Here is a 21,128-nt window from a genome sequence, read left to right as displayed (position 1 = left end):
CTTGTGTATGTATCTGCTTTTTCAAATTTTCAATTTCAGCTGTTATTACAAATTAAAAACAAATGTTGTATTTTTTATAAAACATATCAATATATGTTCTAATATTTAATTCTCATTGTTGAGCCCTGATATAGGACTGATGGTAAGCAAATCAGGATTTAGCCTTTCAAGTCTAAAAGCTTCAGAGATAAGTAGAGAGATGTTGGGGATCTGAACAACCATAGAACCGGCAAACCTACATATATAATTTAACTCTAATGTGTGCACGCGCGCGAGCGTAATCCTCTGATTGCAGTTGAACGACACTGACAGCACAGTAGCTAAATTGCACGGGCCCCTCTAACCACAAATTGTTAATACAACATGTTTCATTAACACACATGTTCTCACAATATCTTACTGCCCTTCTTTAAACACACACAGAGTATCTGCTGAGAGTATCAACTGAGTCTTCAACATTTCTTGTTTGTCCCTCATTTGTACGGAGTGTGTGTGCAGCAAAGTGTCACTCGCGTTACTCTGCACAGCTGTGAGCTGAATGCATAAAAACCTTGTTACCGCCTCTCCCACTACAGTGATAATTGAAGTGGAGAGACGGAAGCATCACGTCCCACTCAAACATCAGCTTCCCTTCTCTGCACAGGAAGCAGTTTCTCTCTCTTTGTTATATATACACATATACACATTTTCCACAGCTACAGCAGGTAGACCAACATACTGGCCAGGTTAATTAATCGGCCAACATTTGGCATTTTGGCATCATCTGTTAAGCCTTCAGTGCACACATTTTATGTGTTAATTTAAATGTTAATTTGAATTGTATATCTACTGTATGGCTATTATTACACGGTACTGTATAACCACCTTGCTCTATAGATATTGGCACTGGCCACTGAAAAAGCATACTTTTGTGAACCTTTAATGGTGACATAATGGGGCTTTAGGAAAATATTTTGCACCATTACATCGTAATTCATCTTCATTTGTAAAAAAGTCATGGCACATGAAGATAAAATTACGCACACTGCCATATTTTGCAAGAAATCTAATATGTATTGCGGAAAAGTGAAATCTTCTTTCTGTGCATCATGTGTCCAACACACCTGCCTGCAGCAAGGGGTATTTAATTTTTAGTTCTAAACAGAAAAAGTAATTACTTCGCAATTCCCAGAAGGCCTCTCTAGGGTCAGAAACATTTTCATGTTGTGTTGTGCCCACGTTCTTACCAAATCCATTGATCTTGCCAGTTGGTTTGCCCTTCTTGGGTGTAGACTGGCATGACGTGGATACCACACTGGGCGGTTTCTCCTCCTCCATCTCCTCTTTATCATCCAGATCCTCCTCATCCTGAGAGCTCCCAAAGTACGCCATGTTACTGGGTAATGCCGGTGAGCCTAACAGTGGGGACAGACAAATAAAGAGACTGTTAAAAGGAAGCATTGGTCCATGCACTTACACTGAAGAGAAGTGGCCGAAGAAAATGGGATAAGCTGCTTCAGCTGGCTAATCTGAGTTTCTACTGCAGCTGTAAGCAGCTCCAAATCAGCAGCTTCCAACCTCTGGGTGAGATTAAGGATTATGCCTGCTGTAGGATTACTCCTCAGGAGGCAGGGAATGTTAGACTACACTTTTCTGTTTCTGTGTGAGTTGAGTAGAGATTTGCTACAACAAGTTGATAATGCACTGAACACTGCAAGATTACAACCCCATGCAAGGAACCCCAAAATGGACTAAACCACTGTTCCTGGATCAGGCGTAGGTGGTGCAAAATGATTACTCGAGGTAAAGAGAGGTCACTTTTGTTATAAAAATTGTGTCTAAGCAAATATAAAAAACAAGCAATGACATGAAACTAGTCTAGATGAGCTATTAAACAGATGGTTCCAGCACTAAAATATGATTGGCACCATGTTAAAAGCGGTTACAAAATAGCGGACATACGAAAATCTATGACTATTAGTTGAATTCTATATTAATGCGGCAAGTTGCTAAAAAATATATTTTGAGAGATATATCAATTTGCTGATGGATAAGGGTGCATGTTTGAACCAGTCTGGCCATTCTCTGTTGACCTCTCTCATCAACAAGGTGTTTCTGTCTACAGAACTGCCGCTCACTGGATGTTTTTTGTTTTTGGCACCATTCTGAGTAAACTCTAGATACTGTTGTGCATGAAAATCTCAGGAGATCAGCAGTTACAGAAATACCCAAACCAGCCCATCTGGACCAACAATCTTGGTACCAAGTCGATACTAAAATAAAAAAGATGTAACAATACTAGTGTTTCTGCAGTACCGAGCACCGGCTCTATCCGGTACCAGCGCGCAGTATGACTGACACACAACAGCTTTAAAATGCTCACATGCTTATTTTAAATGTGTGCTCTGTTACTCCTTGTACACTGAAATGGACAATTAATCAAATTAAAATTGTAACGTCCTATTGTGATTTATTAAACCGCTGAAGGCTGCAATCTTACTGTGGACGAGCTGCGTACTTTAAATAAATCCGACCGCTCATCCACTAGAAACTCCAGACATTGAGAATAATTCACACTGTATGAGATGACAGAGCAGAGCACCAACCCACTGTAAAGTGCATATTACGTGTAGACAGGGTTGAGAGGGTTACTTTTGAAATGTATTCCACTACAGATTACAGAATACATGCTGTAAAATGTAATTTGTAACGTATTCCGTTAGATTACTCAAGGTCAGTAACGTATTCTAAATACTTTGGATTACTTCTTCAGCACTGGTAGATTTTTTCACTTGTTTTGACTATAAAAACTCTGCCAGTACAGTAAGACAAAATACACATGTTAAAAATATATTCTCTGAAAAACCTAAATATCTTATGCAGTGTTGTTTCTAAAACAAGATAAATCAAATTGATCTTGTTTTAATGATTTTAAAATATTTTTACAGGAAAACAATACAAAAATCAAGAATAAGATTTTTGCCCTAATATCAAATGGTCTTACTGGAAAAAAAGAAATTATGATCCATCGTGAATTTTCTTAATAAAAAAAATATGATCGTGCCTGGTAACGTGCATGTAAAATGGCAAGAAATAACATTTTAGCTTAGTGTAAAGCTGACAATTTACACAAGGTTTATTTCTGTTTCTTCTGCTCCAAACTCACTTCAAACTTACTTCTCTGTCTGCTCGTATGAATGTAACACTTCATAAGAAAGTGTTTCACTGCTGTTCAAATGCACTTTGGATCGCATCATTTATATCCTTTTAAATACTTTTTGAATGTAACTGTATTCTAATTACCAATGATTTAAATTGTAACTGTAGTGGAATACAGTTACTTATATTTTGTATTTTAAATACGTAATCCCGTTACATGTATTCCGTTACTCACCAACCCTGCATGTAGACTACATATTTACAATTAAAATCACAGCATCTGCACTTTAATCTCAGCTCAGGTTTATTTATATTGCATTTAAAACAACAGAGTTGACCAAAGTGCTTCACAGTAAAAACATTTTAAACATAACAAAATTTCAAAATGACCATATACACAAACCACCAGTAATCTAAAATACAAATATTTCAAAACTGTCCTACATTTTATTTGTCAGAGACTAAAAGGCCAGTGTAAAGGGATGAGATTTCAGACATGCCTTAAAAGTCTTCATTGATTACACTGTGCCCGCGAACTGTTTATCCGGAAAAGTGAAGCTTCTGGCAAAAAACACAGGTCGTAATAAAAGCACAATTCAAAATTAATGCCTGAAATTGAAGAAATTGAATAAAAATATATTAAAACTGAACAGTAAAATGTAATATTCATTATAATAATAATAATAATAATAATAATAATAATAATAATTAATCAAAATATCACAAGCAAGACAGCTGTTGAATAAAAGTTTGGCAAAAAAACAAAAACAAATGCAATGATGTTGAAAAGTTCTATTTTCATTTGTTAAAAGTTTTAAGAATTTATTGATTAGACACCATTTTGATGATGAAATTAAATTAACCCTTTCCAGCCGGAGCGTTCAAATTTGGGAACAATTATTCCCATGGTTCCTGTCTCAATATCTTTGCCGTCCAATCACCGATTTTATTTCTGAAAACTGCCAGATACTCAAGACAATATAAGCTAAAAGCACATATGATTTGTTATGGGGTTACTGGGCGTGAATAATAAATGTATCGTCATCATCGTCATCCTCCATTTGCCTGGGCGGAGCCAGAGAGGATATCCCGGGAGATTACCTCCAGTGTTGGACTTACTGCTTCAAATTGAAAACTGAGGTGATCTTTCGAGGTAAGACAAGTTATTTAACATGTGATATTGTCCATTGAAAGTCAAAACATTTTACTTACGAAGCATTTATTTGTAGGAGTAACGCTAGTTATTTCTGGAAAAAATGACATAACTGTCGGTGTTCATCGGACAGGCAGGTAGCCTCTATTTTTAAGCAAATTTCTGTGAAACTTGCTAAATAAACATTAGCTAGCAATACTATGTAAATTTTTAGCTAAATACCAATAACTTTTTTGGCCAATTTTGTCGCTTGTGAAAAATCCGCCTGAAGTATTGAGGCAGAGAGCAGACGCTGTTCAGACCTGCCTGGAAACTGGCCTGCTAGTTAGATAAGTTACCTAGCTTGTTGATTTTCCATGTAATAAAAAAAATGGTGGATATCTTTCTATAATTTAGCAGATAGCCTTACCAATCCATCACACAGACATGATTTTAGATTGTGTGTAGCTTCCTGTTCACAAGGAAAATGTGAGAGGGCTGTCTGCAGTTGGACATTCTGGTTAGTCTGCAAGCCTTTGGTGACACTTTAGTGTATGGATTTACCAATTACTGCTGGCTACCAATTGTGTTATTTTTTCTGTTGTAGAGATGGAAAGATTATGGTTCCCTGCTTTTGAGGGCATGAGAACACAGAAGGAAGATCTGCTGGACCAGGTACTGCAGGAAGACCCGGACCACGAGGAGATGGAGTATGAGATGGAACCTGATCCCCAGCCAAGACCATCAACTGGGTATGTATGAATGTGTATGTATTGTTTGTTTCCATTTCTCATATAACTGATACTCACAGTAACACTAACACTGTTACTCTAATTATTTTGGGTAAGGCTAACCGTTCTCACACAAGTCCCAAGTCAGCTAGAAAGTGTAAATGCTTCCCTGACTCTGTTTCTTATCCCTCGTACTCTGACATCGATTCACAGGCACCAAAACCTCTCCCATTTAAGCCTAGCCGTCCATTCGGTATTGACTTAGGTAGCGGGCGTCAGGCTGTGCGGTCAACCTCCAATATGATGTTGTGAGAAATTGACTTTTTCATGCTGTTTTTTACTCAGGCTGTAGTTGCTGAGATATGCAGCTTTACAAACCGTCGGGGGGGGGGAGCTAGTCCTAAACTGTCCATCATATTCCAGCTACCAAGGAGCTTGGATGGAGGTGACCCCCGATGAATTTTACAAATTTCTTGGGTTGCTCATTTACATGGGGTTTTCAATTCTCCCTGATTCCCATCATCACTGGGGAACCAAGTCACTTCAGGGCTCGTGGGTGAGGGGATTTATGTCGCATGACCGCTACAAGGCTCTTTTAGCAGCTCTACATGTTGTAGACCCTACCACAGAGGATAATCAGGATCGCCTTAGGAAGTTGCATTATCTTATGGACCACCTAAAACAAAAATCTCGCAATAGATGAACATATGGTCAAGTCTAAAGCTCGGGTCAGGATTTAAACAATACATGAAGGGCAAGCCTACTTGGTGGGGTTTTAAATTATGGGTAATTGCAACATCAGGCTCGGGGTATACCCTCGACTTTAATGTTTACACAGGTAGTCATGATGGGCATGTCACTGACTTGCCATTCAAAGACCAGGGCCACAATGTTTGGTTTGACAACTTTTACACATCCCCAGCTCTTATGGTTAAGTTGTTAGAAATGGGAACTAATGCCTGTGGGAAATGCAGGGTGAATCGTAAACTGTTTTTACATTTACGTAAAAATTACACTGTATGACAGCTAGTGGGGATACGAGGTGGTGTAGGATTGAGGGGAATATACTTGTAATTCAGTGGAAGGACACGCGTGCAGTTACACGCCTCTCAAATGCGAATGGCTCAACTGAAATTACTAGGTTTGTAAAAAATGATGGCGACTGGACAAAAGAAGTAGCCCTCCAGCCCACTGTCATCAGCGATTATAACAAAAACATGGGCGGTGTTGATAGGTCAGACCAAATGATAAAATCTTACGACGTCCTACAAAAAAAACTCAGAAGTGGTGGAAGACTCTTTTTTTTTTTTCCCACTTCATAGACATTGCCGTCGTCAATAGTTTCATATTGTTTAAAGTGCACCTATTATGATTTTTAAACGTGCCTAATTTTGTTTTAAAGGTCTCATACAATAGATTTACGTAGCTTAGTACAGGAAGTAAGTCTGGAATTACTAACGACTCGTTTCAGGTGTTCAGAATTGGTTCTTTCTTTTGGGTGTCAATAACTTTGCAGACTTTTTTTACTTTGCAGACTTTGTTACAAACAACTATATAACACACTACATGAAAGGTAATATTTGAAAAACCATAATAGGTACTCTTTAAGGAATGGCAACACATTCATGCGGCACCAGGGGATGAGCGTAGACCGGTGAACTTAACCCAGATAGATTTCAGAGAAAACCTGGCTCGTCAGCTGGGAGGTATCGATATTCACGCAAGTTTCCCTTTGCATACACTAAAGCCTGTAGTCCCTCCTTCGTCATCACTCCACACAGCCCATGTCCCTAAATTTGAAGAGTCCTCTAAGAGATGTTGGCAATGCTATCGGAAAAGTAGGACTGAAAATAAAACTAAAGTAGCTTGTTGCGCGCCGGAATGTAATGGCAAAAGACTTTGCTTGGTTCGCGATAGGAACTGTTTTCAGTCTTGGCACTCAGCTGAGTGTGACCAGTTTCACGAAGAGGCCTAGGTTGGGCTGTGTTTACTGGTGTTGTCCTCTCCCTCCCCTCTTTTCTCCCTCTCTTCTCTCCACAGGTATTGCAGTTGTTGAGTATTTATGAATTTATATATATTCTGTTCCTGCACTCTTTATTAAAAATGTATTTACTGTAGATAGTTCGAAAGTTTGATTTTGTATGTTTTGCTGTGTAATTCGTGTGTAATTCTAATGTTCAAATTAAATAAAGTGTGTGTTTCATTGAACACATAAAATGTATATTTCAGTGTTTGTGTCCTTCAATTTCAGATGCAATCTCAATTTATTATTACAGGTGCTCAAAAGGAGTATTTGAGGAGTGGTCATGTGAAATGTATCTTACCATTCTAAATGTTTGCTTTATTCCGTTTTCCCACTAATCACTAGAATGGTCATAACTTTTAAACAATAGATTATATTTCTAATCTGTCTGCAATTCTACATTGCCCACAAAATTATGTATATTTCATACACTCTAAGTTTCCCTCAAGCTTGTAACTAAAATGGTTGAAAATGCAGTTGTCTGATGAAGTATGGTGGCCGGAGAAGATTTTTGTAAAAATTGCTGTGTGAAATCTTATTGATAAAGGATGATTAGCCTTAAATAATCATACATATATTTATATCATTTGAAAGCCCTAGTTCTTCTCTTCAATATGGTATATACAGTTCAGGTGTGTGATGTTATATGAATATGAATGTAATATGAAAATGGCTATGAATATCATATTCTGGCACAGAATGGAATTTTCGGAATTTTGGGCTCTGGCTTTAAAGGGTTAAACTAACAAATGTTCTGGAAAGTTCTGGAAAATAATACTAATTATTAAACAATTATTATTAAAATAACTATTAAATAATTAAAAACAACTAAACTGTTGTATTAAATAGCACATTATCATATTAGCATATTTTTGCTGTAGTATCGAAATTGGTATCAACAACCGTGAAATTTCTCTTGTATTAGCACCGACTACTGAAATTTTGGTACCGTGACAATACTAATGTTAACATAAGGCTAATGTGATAAAATCATACTAAAAAGAATAATCATAATAAACTAATCTTTCAAGTAATATAATGGTTTTAGATGTTATACATTTAGATAGAAAGTCATACAGATTTGGAACAACATTATGGTGTGGACCAGTTCAAATGATTTTCTGTCGTAATCGATAGCATGCCACAGATGTTGTCGCAAGAACGTAACTTTTATTGCACCCAGAACATTACATAAAAAATAATAATAATAATAATAATTATTAAACATTGGTATCTTTTATCCTAACACCAATTTAGCCATTTTAAAACAGCATTTAGTCACTTTTGGTTGAGTAATAATGATTTTGCCATGATTAGCCCTTTTGCACATATGATCAAACCGGTGTGATTACACTATGCTGGGCTCAGAGGCGTACAATCAAACCGGTGCGATCTGCATTTGTGCTGCTGTTTACCAGCAAAAGAGAGACTGAAGCTGTTGTCATAATGAACCAGCAGCTCAGATAGTCTTTTCAGCATCGCAATATCTTTATATGTTACAAACATTCAAACAATCACTAAATAAAAGTTTAAAGCCGTTACTGTCGGAGCGCACTTTTTTGATGCAGCAATGTGGCCATGTTTTCTGACAACAAACAAAGAATATACAAACTAGTAAGTCCACTCGAACCTTCTCCCATTCCCTCCGTCACCCATTCTAACCACTTCCGGTGCTGAGAAAGTGGAAGGACTAGGTTTTTAGAATCTTCTATGCATCTATGGAGAACTCAGAAACCCATGCTGCATTGCATGTAAACAATACATCGGCTCACATAGCCGGCAAGCGCATTCACATTATATCTATAATTTTAAACATATAAAAACCACATTATATGTTTGATGATATATAATCTGACCTTCAGTGCACCTGATGTGATATAATCTGTCCTCCAGTGCATCTGCTGTGAAGTTTAAGGTAAGATTTTTTTTTTTAATTACAGTGTGCATTGAAGAACTCACACTGCGGGGTCTGTCAGTACAGGAGAAACTCGTGCACGAAAAGGTTAAGGGGGCTTTCTTCAGGTTATGGCTAATAACACCCCTTAACAGTGGTAAAATCCTAGTAATGCATGGCCCTGAAAGGCTTATTGCTTTATTATGTCACATCTACAACATTCCCTGGACACACATCACATTAAAAAGCCTTAGTTATATGACACATGGACGGTAATGGCCCAACCTGCATTGCTAATGTTAATATTTACCCATCTCGTACACACAGCACAGGTGATGTATGTCACACGCCTGTTGCCCATTAGTGGCTAAAAATGACCCCCCAGCCCAACCAGCTCTAAAACCTTCACTAGAGCATGCCTACAGTACTTCCACAGCACAACGGGCAACAATTATCATTATCCAGTGCAGTACACTGCCAGCCTTATAAATGAAACTCTCATTAGCTCTACATTAACATGAAGCTACAGCGTGAGCGTGGCTGCGGCGGTGATATCACCACACACATGCAGCATTTACATGCCACATTAATGCTTATGGCCCGTTTGACAACATTTATAATAGTAATGGAGTCAGGTCGACTGTTCAGTGAACATACACAGTGATTTAATGACGTACAAATCTTAACAAGATGCTATTAAATGGACTCCCTAAAAAAGGCTGAGAGACTGCCAGAATGCTGCGTCACTAGTTTCCACTTGGGAGTTTAATTTTTGTGTAGGAACATGGTTGTCAAAAGTTAGCAAATGTATTGTGTCAGGGAATGAACTTTTGAATCAGGGGTCATATTGTAAGGTTAAAGGTTAGGGTTACTAGTAACTGGGATGACTGGAGCCACACATTAATAAACACAAATACACAAAATAAATATCAGATAACAGAGTACAATACTGACACACTTCCAGTGGAAGATAAGGCCTGTTTTTTGCCCATATCTCTCATAATGTTCACCTGTTTCAACTACTTGTTTTATTAATAGGGACAGTAGAGAGAATCCAGAAAATTATGGAGAAAAAAAGGAGAGAACATGATTTAAAAATGTTGCCAGATTTGAAATAGGACCACCTGAATGAGAACCATGACTTAACGAGTTAGAGGTCATGCACAAACTACAAGGCCTTGGTTTCTGACCACCTCATACTCCTAAAAGAAATTTCGCTCCTAAGATTATCAGTCATATAATATAAAAGATTTCCATTGAGAAATGGCTTCGACTGTTGCCATGCAGAGTAACTTGAAACATGTAATAAAGCTAGACTTAGTAGAACATCAATCAAAGGATTAGTTATATCACTGGAATTACATTAAACTGTGAATGATGGGTAAACTTGATTCAAACATGTCATCAAAACTGGTTGAAGTGGCATATTTCTAAGTAGAAAAAAATCATCATGCAAAGTGTGCATTAACTGCCATTGCATGAAAAGGGTTAAATCTGGAAAAATGGGGGAATAGTAAACTCACACTTAACTTCAAGTTTGGTAGATGTATTAGGGAAAAAAACGAACCCAAGTAGCATGTTAACGTCCACAAAAAGCCACAAACCTCGATTAAGCGGGCATGTAAAGGGAACTGTAATGTTTGACAGAAATTTACAGAAGAAATTCTGCTGGTTGTGATGACTGATGGCAGTCCTGCTGTGAGGGCCATTTACATGTTAATGATTGGCAATTGTGAGTGAAAGGTGTTAGGTGCTTCAAGCTTGTGTTTTCAGAGTACACAGGAAGGCAAATAACTTAACGTTTGGCTTATTGTAGGCTACAGAGAACTACATTACTGTACAGACAAACATGCTAAAATAAACACCCTGAAAATAAAAATTGTTAACCAAACATTGGTAATATTTAATTCAATAATAACTACATTTTATTTTACTTGACATTTTTGACAGACATTACAGAAAAATCTATGATTTTAAAATTAAGATTTATCTATTTATTTTTTATTTATTTATTTTTGTAAATTTTCCAACACGTACACTGTTACCTTGTGCTGACATCATAGTTAATTTAAATGGCTAATGGATCATTCATAACATCTGCCTAAAGCATTTGGTCAATAGCCATGATCACTTGGTGTCAACCAAACTGTACTGCAGGAAACAGGATAACAGTTTATAATTATATATATATATATATATATATATATATTTTTTTTTTTTACACAAACTACAGGTACTAAAGAAATTGAATGCAAACAATTTAATCTGTCCAATTAAAAAGATTTACTGTACAGTACAGTAGTAAAACAAAATTAAGAAGTTAATAATATAATACAAAATAAAGCAATAAAAGCATACAAATAAAGTTAAAACATTAATAAAATTTCTGTTGATAAAAAAATAATCAGACATGTCCATAAAAATAAAAAAAAAACAACAACAATTTGAAAACTTTATTAATCATATAGGCCTAAATCTCAACCATTGTGCACAGTATTACTACTAATACCTTCTTTTTTTCTGGCTTAACTGCACAGCTGCTAAGTACACATTAGCCTGTAATATGTTCCACAGGTAGAAACATTGCTGCAGAGTCAGTCTGTGTGCCCCGCAAACTCCATACCTCCACAGGGCTCCCAAAAAATGTCTGTCTGGATGAGTGTACAACCATGTTACCTTTACAACAACATGCTGTTAGGTCAATGTGTTCTGCAACGTGTATCTTTATATAACGTGGAGGTGTTCAACATCTTTTTTTTGCAAACAACCCTGCTAAAAAGACCAGCTTAACCAGCATGCAATTCCCATGCTGGTCTAGGCTGGTTATGCTGGTTTGGTGCTGGTCTAGCTGGTGGGCCAGCATAGACATGCTGGTAAAGCTGCCTGAACAGCATAGTCATTCTGATGAAGCTGGTTAAGCTACGTAGTTTAAAAGCCTGGTGCAGACACCAGCAAACTTACATCCCATGCTGGCTGACCAGCACTCAAAACACAACATAAGCGGGTGACCAGCAATGCTGGTTATTTCAGCTGGGAAGTTTTTAAAGTGTGTGTCTATACAGAAAAAAAAAAAAAAACCTACTCTGAAAAATAGTTACTGGAGAAACACGTATAACATCTAGGCCCAGTCTCCCCCATTGTTGACAATTCATGTTTGACCCCCTCCCCACCTCCCATACCCCTTCTGCATAGACTTGTGTTGTTCTGATCTCTGGTCAGATTTGAGCCATTTCAAACACACCTACAGATGCTACAGACAGACTGTTAGACTGCAATTTTGAGAAGATCTGTTCCAGGATCTACAGAAGAGACTTGATGCAGACCCACACTATACTGGAACCGATCACTTTCATGTGATGACAAGTGACAGAGTCAGATGCCAGTTCATTTACGGAACTCTAATTGACGCTTCACAATGTGTTTCAGATGTTTGCATATTTTATTATTTTTATATTTTGTGTATTTCACGTTTTCCTTTTAAAAAAAGCTCTTTTAACCCAATTATTGTCTCAGCATTTACATTGTGTCAGCATTGATTAAAGGCCTGTAATAAGAGCTAAATGCTGTTTGGGATTGGGTGGGGTAAATTATAAGTTTAACCAATAAAATTAAAGCCAATGCATGCAGTGGCCCAATAGCTGTCAAGATTTAGGGTTGTGCTAAATAAATAGTAACCAATAAAATTAACATTGAAGGAATCGTCAGTCACTATACATCCGAAATGGTATATAATCGGATGTACACAGGCCTGTGGAATTTGAGACTCTGGGCCAGTAGATTTCTGTATATGTCTGAAATTCAGCAGTTTATACAGGAGCCTACTGGTCCGGATACAGCTCTTTTCATGCAGTGCGTAATGCAACAAAATGACCATCTCAGTGACACACATCCATTGAAAATAAAACTCCCCTGGGATCACCTTGAATAAACAAAACACTAAAGTGTGAACAACCTGACACCTTATACAGCCCGTAACTGACATTGACGGAAAACTGCAAGAGGGCAAAGGAACGTGGCCAAATGTGCAGTAATATAGGTTGATACACCTTTTTATTTTTAAATGGAATGTATTGTGTATTTTACCTGCCAAAGTGACAGACAAGCAGGGTTGGCTTAAAAAAGATTTTAACACCATTCAACCAGTATCACACTCTATATGGCACAAGCCAAACACATCTGACAGGATCAGCATTCCGCCCTACCTTAATTCCTAAAGTCACAAGCCAAGAGTAAGCCAAACAAATAAACAGGACCAATTCAATGTCAGCTCCCCTAATTAAGAAAATGGCCACCATTATCATTACCTTGCACTCTTATGCTGGGGGAGGGGATATGAGAGTACTATGGGTCAAGGAGCCAATCGCTCACAGACCTAAGGGTCAGCAGGGGTCATGCATGGGGGAGGGTAACTTCTGGTATGGCAGGGTAGCTATTTCTGCCAGCCGAAAGTCTGTTCTTTGCAGAAACCTGATGCTGTAGTCTCATAATCTGATTCAGATGCCATTCACACTGAATGAGTTTTTGCATCCATCCACACTGTTTTTCAATTGTTGTCCTATGTAAACAAGCACTAGATGGACATCTTTGACCACTGTGCCACATCTAACTGTTTTATCAGCGTCTCACACAGGAGCGTTGTGTTTTTAAGACACCATGCCAAGGAACGTAAGCTGGTAAAAATGTGTCTCGAGACCCTGCTTTCTGCTCTACTCATGGTGCTGCATCTAGCCTTTTGAACAGACCCTTAAGACTGGTTACGGTTTACCTGACTCCAATCGGACACATTTCTTAGGGGATGTTAACATAAAATCCACTTGTGTTCAAACAGCAAGTGCAGAATGCAACAGAATGGAACAGAATGCAAGGTTCTTGAGCAACACTTTTAAAAGTTGGACTATTTTTGACTTTACTAAATAAATTTAAATTTGTTTTGTGAGATTCTCCAAAAAACAATGCAACATGCAACGTTACATTCATGAGAATGTGTATAGCTTTACTAGCGGTGCTTTAAAGGGGAAGAACTTAAAGATGCAACTTTTTAAGAGAGGGTTTTAAAGTGTAAACTGTTTAATAGCTAAAGGACAGCACACTGTCAGCACACTAATTAAACCAACGCTGATAAAAATATTAAAACTTTAAGAAACTGAAGATTTTCTTTTTTTTTTTTTTTTTAGATAAACTAGTCAGCCTTACTAAAGGCCTCTTCATACTTCCTACTGCATACTTCCTACAAAATCGAAGAACGAATAGGTGTGATGTCATTTAGAACAAAATCTGTCCAAAAAGGAGGTGTTTGAGTTCATTTCGGTGGTTTGTCCCAGCACGCCAGGGCGAGCTTTTAGGAAAACTTCGTACCAGCTGCTAAACACCTAACTGCTGTTGGTCCACATCATTGGTAGGTACAGCTAATTCCGGTTCAGTCAATCAACATAAACACAAGTGTGCAGAGCTATTAGCGAGCTGGTGCAAACGTACCTACATCTGTACAATTTTTTTGCTTAGAGACATTTTCCAAGACCATGAAATGCATTTTTTTTTTTTTAATTAGTCTATAAAAGGAATCAAATCTACTCAAATACTCGTAAGTGCCCATTCACACATGTGCCATCTACAGTGAAAGCCATTTACACATCTGCCCATAGTAAGGTATGCCGATCATCATTCTGTCATCTATTCTGCCCATTAACATTCTTTTATACTGTACACCCATCTTTGCAGTGGTATCAGTGTCATCGTAAATCACAAGAACAGAGTGTATACTGTGTCAGCACATTAGTGTCATGAATTCAGAATATAAACAAATTACAAATTATCTACTGCATATACACTACCGGTCAAATGTTTTGAAACACTTATTCTTTATTATAATTATTTTTTTTTCACATTTTAGAATAATAGTAAAGTCATCAAAACTATGGAATAACATAAATGGAACTATGGGAATTATGTTGTGACTAAACAAAATCCCAAATAAATCAAAACTGTTTTATATTTGAGCATCTTCAAAGTAGTCACCCTTTGCCTAGAATTTGCAGAAATGTACTCTTGATATTTTCTCAAACAACTTCTTGAGGTATCACCCTGGGATGCTTTTTAAACAGTACTGAAGGAGTTCCCATCTATGTTGGGCACTTATTGGCTGCTTTTCTTTATTATTTGGTCTAAGTCATCAATTTCAAAAACTTTTTTTTATTTTTATTAAATTTGAGTTTTATAATGAAATAAATTAATATGGTGGCACAATTATATTTTTGTCTACAAAACTAATTTCAAACATTTAAGAATACGCCTTCAGATCAAAAGATTTTTAAGATCATGAGAAACATTTCAGTCAAGTGTTTCAAAACTTTTGACCGGTAGTGTATGTTACTTTAAATAATCATCGAGTGATTATAACAACTTTGCTTACCGACCTTTGTAGTCTTTAGCCTCTTCATATTTAAATGCTCCTCTAAATGCCTCCCCAGCAGCGTGGCCGGTATCTGAATGTTCACTAAAAGTATATTGTTGCTCAGCTGTTTTGAACTATTTTTTACTGAATGAAGAGCAACTTCTCCACAAGTGTTGGGGCCTTAATCGACTAGTCGATTGTTAAACGACTACTTGACTATTGTGACGCATCCCTATTACAGAGTGCCCCAAGGAATTCAAGGTAGGGAGTAGCACAGCTATAGCTCCTGGTCACTAGCGTCAGGGGAGTACAAACTGGTTTTATGACCAAAATCATGCACCATCTATCTGGCTCTCTCCCCTTCAACCCCTTTCTCTGCAGCTGAATCTAAATCTGTCATCTCCCAGAGAAAAAGAAAATAAAAACCAGACCTTCCCCAATCCTCAATTATGTGTACACTCATAATTTTTACAGGCTGACAAATCATAATTAAGAATGAAGGCATCCATTACAACTGTCATTTTTAATTTGAGCACAGACATAATTACAATAGTGGCTCCACTTTGGGAACTCTTCTTTTGTCCTGTTCTAGAAGGCCAAGGAGGTGAAAATTAAAGCTCTGGGAAAACCAATCAAAAGAGGCAGTCCAGCAGTGTTCACTCTGATTGGCTGGTTGGTTGCCATGTGGACTGCTTTGATTAGACACATGGTTAGAGGGAGTGAGGAAATATCCTGCAATCAGATTAGTTTGAAAGTAAAAAAGACATACAGGTTTGGAAATGACATGAGAGCGAGTAAATTACAATTTTCATTTTTGGGTGAACTATTCCTTTAAGTGAGTCTGATTTGTACAGGCCACCCAGGCTGAGTATCTCTGTCCGAGGTTGATGGGGTGCCTATCAGGTTAACAGGCTTTCAGGAGGGTCGAGGTCCATGACGAGGTCGAGTGGAAGGAAGTTAGGCAGTTAGCAGCCCCCCTGCCCAAACTACATCCCCTCTATCTGACAGCATATGGCCATCAGAGTGCACAACAGAGCGGCGTGCGAGGGGATGGAAGGGGGAACATTCAAAAATATTGTCTCTGGTCTATCGCGGCAGCAAGAATGCAAGGGGATTATGGATGATACCTCTTCTAATTTACATTCCTGAATGTCTGCAAATCCATTAACCCAGTTTGCCCTCTGCTTGAGGAGTTGCCGGGAGAATTTAATCAGCCTGCTGCCTCACTACTATGCCACACACGTCAGCGCACTTAATTGAATTGAAATCAGCTATCTTTGTTCTTGTATAGCGCGGTGGCTATGCAACACAAAAGAACGGCAACACATGTAGCAGCCATTCAAATGCACCTCCTGTGGCTAGACAGAAATTTGAGGGACTTGGGGACAGATGATGATATCTGGGTGATGCTGGAATTGAACTAAATGATAATTCAGGGCATTCAAATATAAACACACATAGAAATATAGTTGAGCAGGTTATTAATTCACTGTTATCTCATTACTTCGTTGAGTTTACAAGGTGTGCGTGCGTGTGTAGATCGTAGAACAAAATTATTTTTACGATACAGATGTGGATAGGTTTGGGAAGTGAGAATCAGTTATTAGTCAAATGATTTTCATGACAAGAAGTGAACTCTGATTTGGGGGACAAATGACAATAATGAGCCAGTTTTTTAAGATTCAGAACTCACGAGAAAGTCTCAAACGCATAGAACTAGCGGTTTATGTGCAATTGAGGCTTCTGAGACTGTAATCACTGGCTGGTTGTTCACAATGTGTATAAGGGTGAATTTTTGGGTGAACTATTTCTGTAACAGTTTTGCTATAATAATAATATGAACTGTTATAAAAACAAAACAATTTCTCTGAAACTTGCTGAGACACAGACACACACAGACACACACACACACACACTCTCAAGAAAGCATAGAAATATATTCCTTCACACACTTAAACACACTTCAGCACATGGATTTTAAGTGGCATGTAGCGTGAAACCAAAACAGCGTTATGTCTGAGTGTAATTCCAGTATTGACTCCAGAGCGTATTACTTTATATTGCATAAAAACATGCATCTAATGCAATATGGATGTTAAAAAAATTATAGATAAATTCCATGTCAAAAACACACTCTTAATTATACTGTTGATATTATCAGAAGGCTGAACCCAGGAGATTACATCTGTCCAAGACAGGAACAGACAAAAAAAAAAAAAGTTTCTTTTCAGAAGACTGCCAGAGATACTGCAGGGTCCCATTAATCACAGCTTCCATTCTACTCCACACGATGGTTCGGTTAAATATTTTCTGTATGTCAGATAACGCAGACATTTCACTAGCAGTCAGCCATAATGGAGTTATTGTCGAACTGCCTATTTGAACCTGGCTATATTTACCCAGAATCTATTGATTCAGCATTTACCTATCCTTTTTAAACCATCCCCCTCCGAAAGATCAACACTCTCTGTTCACTGACCGCCTCCTGATGACTGGAACAGACAAGCCAAAGTAAAGAGCGCTCTAAAAGATATTGAATGGCAGGACTTCTATGAAGGATAAAGCTACACACGCATGACATGATGAAAACTCTCTACTTCTCATAATGCCAGTGTATTGCAATGCCATTTGGACACTAATATGCTCCACACACACACACACACACACACACACACACACGCTTGTCCTCAGTAGGGAGGTATCATCTATAAATAATATCGCAAGGAGGCCGGTGTCTGGTTATTGGGGTGCAGTCCATCGTCTAATTGCCTTGATGGAAAAAAAAACTGCTAAGAGAGTCACTGAGAGTTGAGGCTGATATGCAACACCCTCAAAGCGTGGACGGCACACATTTGGCCTTTCCCTGACCTCACACAGTGGAGCCAACTCAAGGTAGGGCCAAGTTTGAGAAGACCTCATTTGCCCTGACTACATACACAGAGTGAAGCATGTCTTGTGCATTGCTAATCTTTAAAACGATTCTGTCATGCATGATAAAGTATTGCGTGTGAATGTATATCGCCTACTTTCAATAAATTTTTATAGAGGCAGTAAGGGTTCATAGCAACAAAATTTGCTCAAATGGCTGTCTTTGTTTTCGGAAAGCTCACGCTTGTTACGGGATCTTTCTGGGCTGCTATTCTGACATCCTGGTGAGAGGAGAAAGTTTATACTGAAATCATGCAGTCAAAAGCATCTCCTGCAAGGTTTGAGTATTGCGTTGTAAAAACTCTGGCCAGAGAATAAATTCAACATCCAAGAAGTCTTTGGTCTCAAGTTTTTGAACGGTGCAAAGGAACAATCTGCTCCCAATGTTTCCTTTACATTTTATACATCTCAGGACACGCATGAAAGAGGAGAATATTTTTATTATTATTTTTATGTTGGAGAACTGCAGACAAAAGTTTTGATACAAGTAAATTAATTTAAACAGCCAAATAAATATTCTTGTAAAATAAACAGGGCCTCATATTAAGTCTATAGACAGAGTGGGCCACAGCAGGCGCAGGTGAAATCTTCCAATTTTATACATTTTCTGCATTGATTTGTGTGAAAAATCTGCATTAGTCTGTGGAAAGAATTTTAACATGGTCAAATGTGTTAAACAGAACTGAGAATCCTACAATAAGAGAGTACTCAAATTGGTAGTTGAAAGCATTAGCAAATAGGCCAAAATTACTACATAAACACACAATGGTTGGAGTATGTATAAAATTTTATGAATAAAGGACATGACTCCATGCGGGCCTGATCATGAGGCTCCATGCTTTCAACCAATCTGTGGTTAAATATTTGCATTTCCCTCTATAGAAACGTGTGCTGACCTTAAAAGTATGCTGTACCTACAATCCTATGTGTGAAAGGCATATCCTGGTTCACCGAGAGGTGGGATGTGTCTGTATTTGTTAATGTATGAGTCCGTGTCACTTCATGCTGATAATGCCACCATGACTCAACATGAAAATGTTGGTGTGATACCTCCTAAACTTGAGAGTCAATGGCTCTCTGTTTGCAGAGTAAGTAGACTGGAGTTCAGCCACCATGAAAGGCTAGGGCCACCTCTGCCGTGAACGCAGATACCTCCCTAATGAAAAAAAAAAGACAAAACAGCTAAAACCAGCCTAAGCAAAAATCAATAGCTGGCATTGGCTGGTCTTAGCTGGTCTCCCGGCCTGGCCAAGCTGGTTTAAGCTGGGAGGCTAGCTGGGATCCCACCCTGACCAGCTAAAAAGTGTTCAAAACTCCTCTATAACCAGCCAACTGACCAGCCTGGCTAGGCTGGGCAACTAGCTAAAACCAGCAAACCAGCGTAGGCTGGTTTAGCTGTTCTTATCAGCAGGGCTGACCCTGCACTACAAACTAGCTAGTTAGAAGCTACTAGGTGAGCTGTAGGCCAGAGGGTTGCTGGAGCAAGAAGACCATAGTGTAGGTATGAAAGATGAGGCAGTACCTCGAAGGCATATGAAGGTGAGGAAGTCTTCCGTCTTGGGTTTGCGTCTGGAGAGGAATGTGATATGTGTGAGTGGAGTGGGCAGGGAGGGGTCTGCCATCTTCACTGGTGTGGTGCTGGGAGAGTTGGGTTGGGATTGGGCGAACTTCCTCTGTGCATGCAGTCTGGGCCTGAGATAAAAATAGAAACAATAAGGGTTAAAGTTGAGATTGCAAGAATAATGGCAGGTTTCAAAAGGGTTTCCTTTGGTCGTCCAAAGAGATAGTCCCACTCCAAACTCACTCCATTGGTTGAGCAAATGTTGTTGTGTCAGGCTGGCCAGGATGTTCATGGCCAGATGATTACACTTTTCGGTGAAATCAGTCTAAAAATGGCTTACTTGTACTTGTCTCTGCATATTAAACTGGGATAGCAGAAAGTTTTTTAGCATAAAAAAAAATTACAGTTTAGCTTTAAATATACTTGCATTCAAACATATAATAAAGCCTTTATGGATACATTATAAAAACATTTTCTTCTGCAAATCTCCACTTGGCACTGGGGCTTGGATAACGTTGCCCAGAGCAATAAATTCCTCTTAACGCATTTGCTCTCGTGATGGTAAAACTCCTCTCTGGGCCTAGCTGTTGCCATGACTAATTCAGTCGATCTGAATCCCTTTGAGACACGTTTTTGTCCGATAAGCACACAAGAGCTGCTATTTGTGATAGTTATCCAGGCAATCTTTGAGCGAAACGACCTGACAAGGCTACAACAATGCTAGCGGATGCTTGAGTTTCCTTCTTTACCACCTGCAAACTGTTGTCCTAGTCAACCATCAACTATTGATTCACTTCAAGGTTACGGAATGTAATAAGTATTCCCTTAAACAACCTCAGCAGCATCTGATGACTGATAAATTGTCTTAAGGATACATCAAAACACCAACTGTCAAGGCCGGCACCTTTCTCAACATATTTATCTCTCACACTAGTTCAATATGAATGTTTCCTTCTGAGAAGTGCAACTCCCTGACTCTTCGATTAAGTTCATCTCTCTCCCCAGGAAAGCTAATGGCACAGAATACTAAAAACAGAGAAAAGTCATACATCTCAATACTGCCTCCACCCTCTGCATGCTGCCATGAACTTTCCATTTCAGTTGCATTTCATCATTTTACCCACACTCAATCCCCTCGGCCAGTGCCTGATATTGGTGCCAAATATGTTCTCCCACATAAAACAAGAAACAACCTTCTTGGGTAGAAGACAAACATCATTCACTACTGCACAAATTAATATCATTTTCAATCACAGGCCCCTTCCTGAGACGTCTCACCAACGCCAGCAGCTTTGACGAACCTGCAACGGCATCGCTAATCAATTCTCCC

The 21,128-nt window shown here is 38.4% G+C and overlaps 1 protein-coding gene across 2 annotated transcripts in view; it reads right to left on the bottom strand.

Moving 5' to 3' along the window:
• The window catches only part of LOC127425576 (protein Jumonji-like), a 166,161-nt gene that overhangs the window by 26,994 nt on the left and 118,039 nt on the right, over positions 1 to 21,128 (bottom strand). The window contains exons 4-5 of one of the 2 annotated variants that reach the window (XM_051671709.1): positions 19,760 to 19,929; positions 1,227 to 1,394 (exon numbers count right to left, since the gene is read on the bottom strand). In XM_051671709.1, coding sequence (XP_051527669.1) covers positions 1,227 to 1,394; positions 19,760 to 19,929 — 338 coding nt within the window. The remainder of the gene's footprint in view (positions 1 to 1,226; positions 1,395 to 19,759; positions 19,930 to 21,128) is intronic. The other variant, XM_051671710.1, reaches the window with a different exon arrangement.

Source organism: Myxocyprinus asiaticus, chromosome 34 (assembly GCF_019703515.2).
Source record: "Myxocyprinus asiaticus isolate MX2 ecotype Aquarium Trade chromosome 34, UBuf_Myxa_2, whole genome shotgun sequence".
NCBI lineage: Eukaryota > Metazoa > Chordata > Actinopteri > Cypriniformes > Catostomidae > Myxocyprinus > Myxocyprinus asiaticus.
Note: the sequence above shows the minus strand (reverse complement) of the source record. Positions and strands in the feature narration are given on the sequence as shown.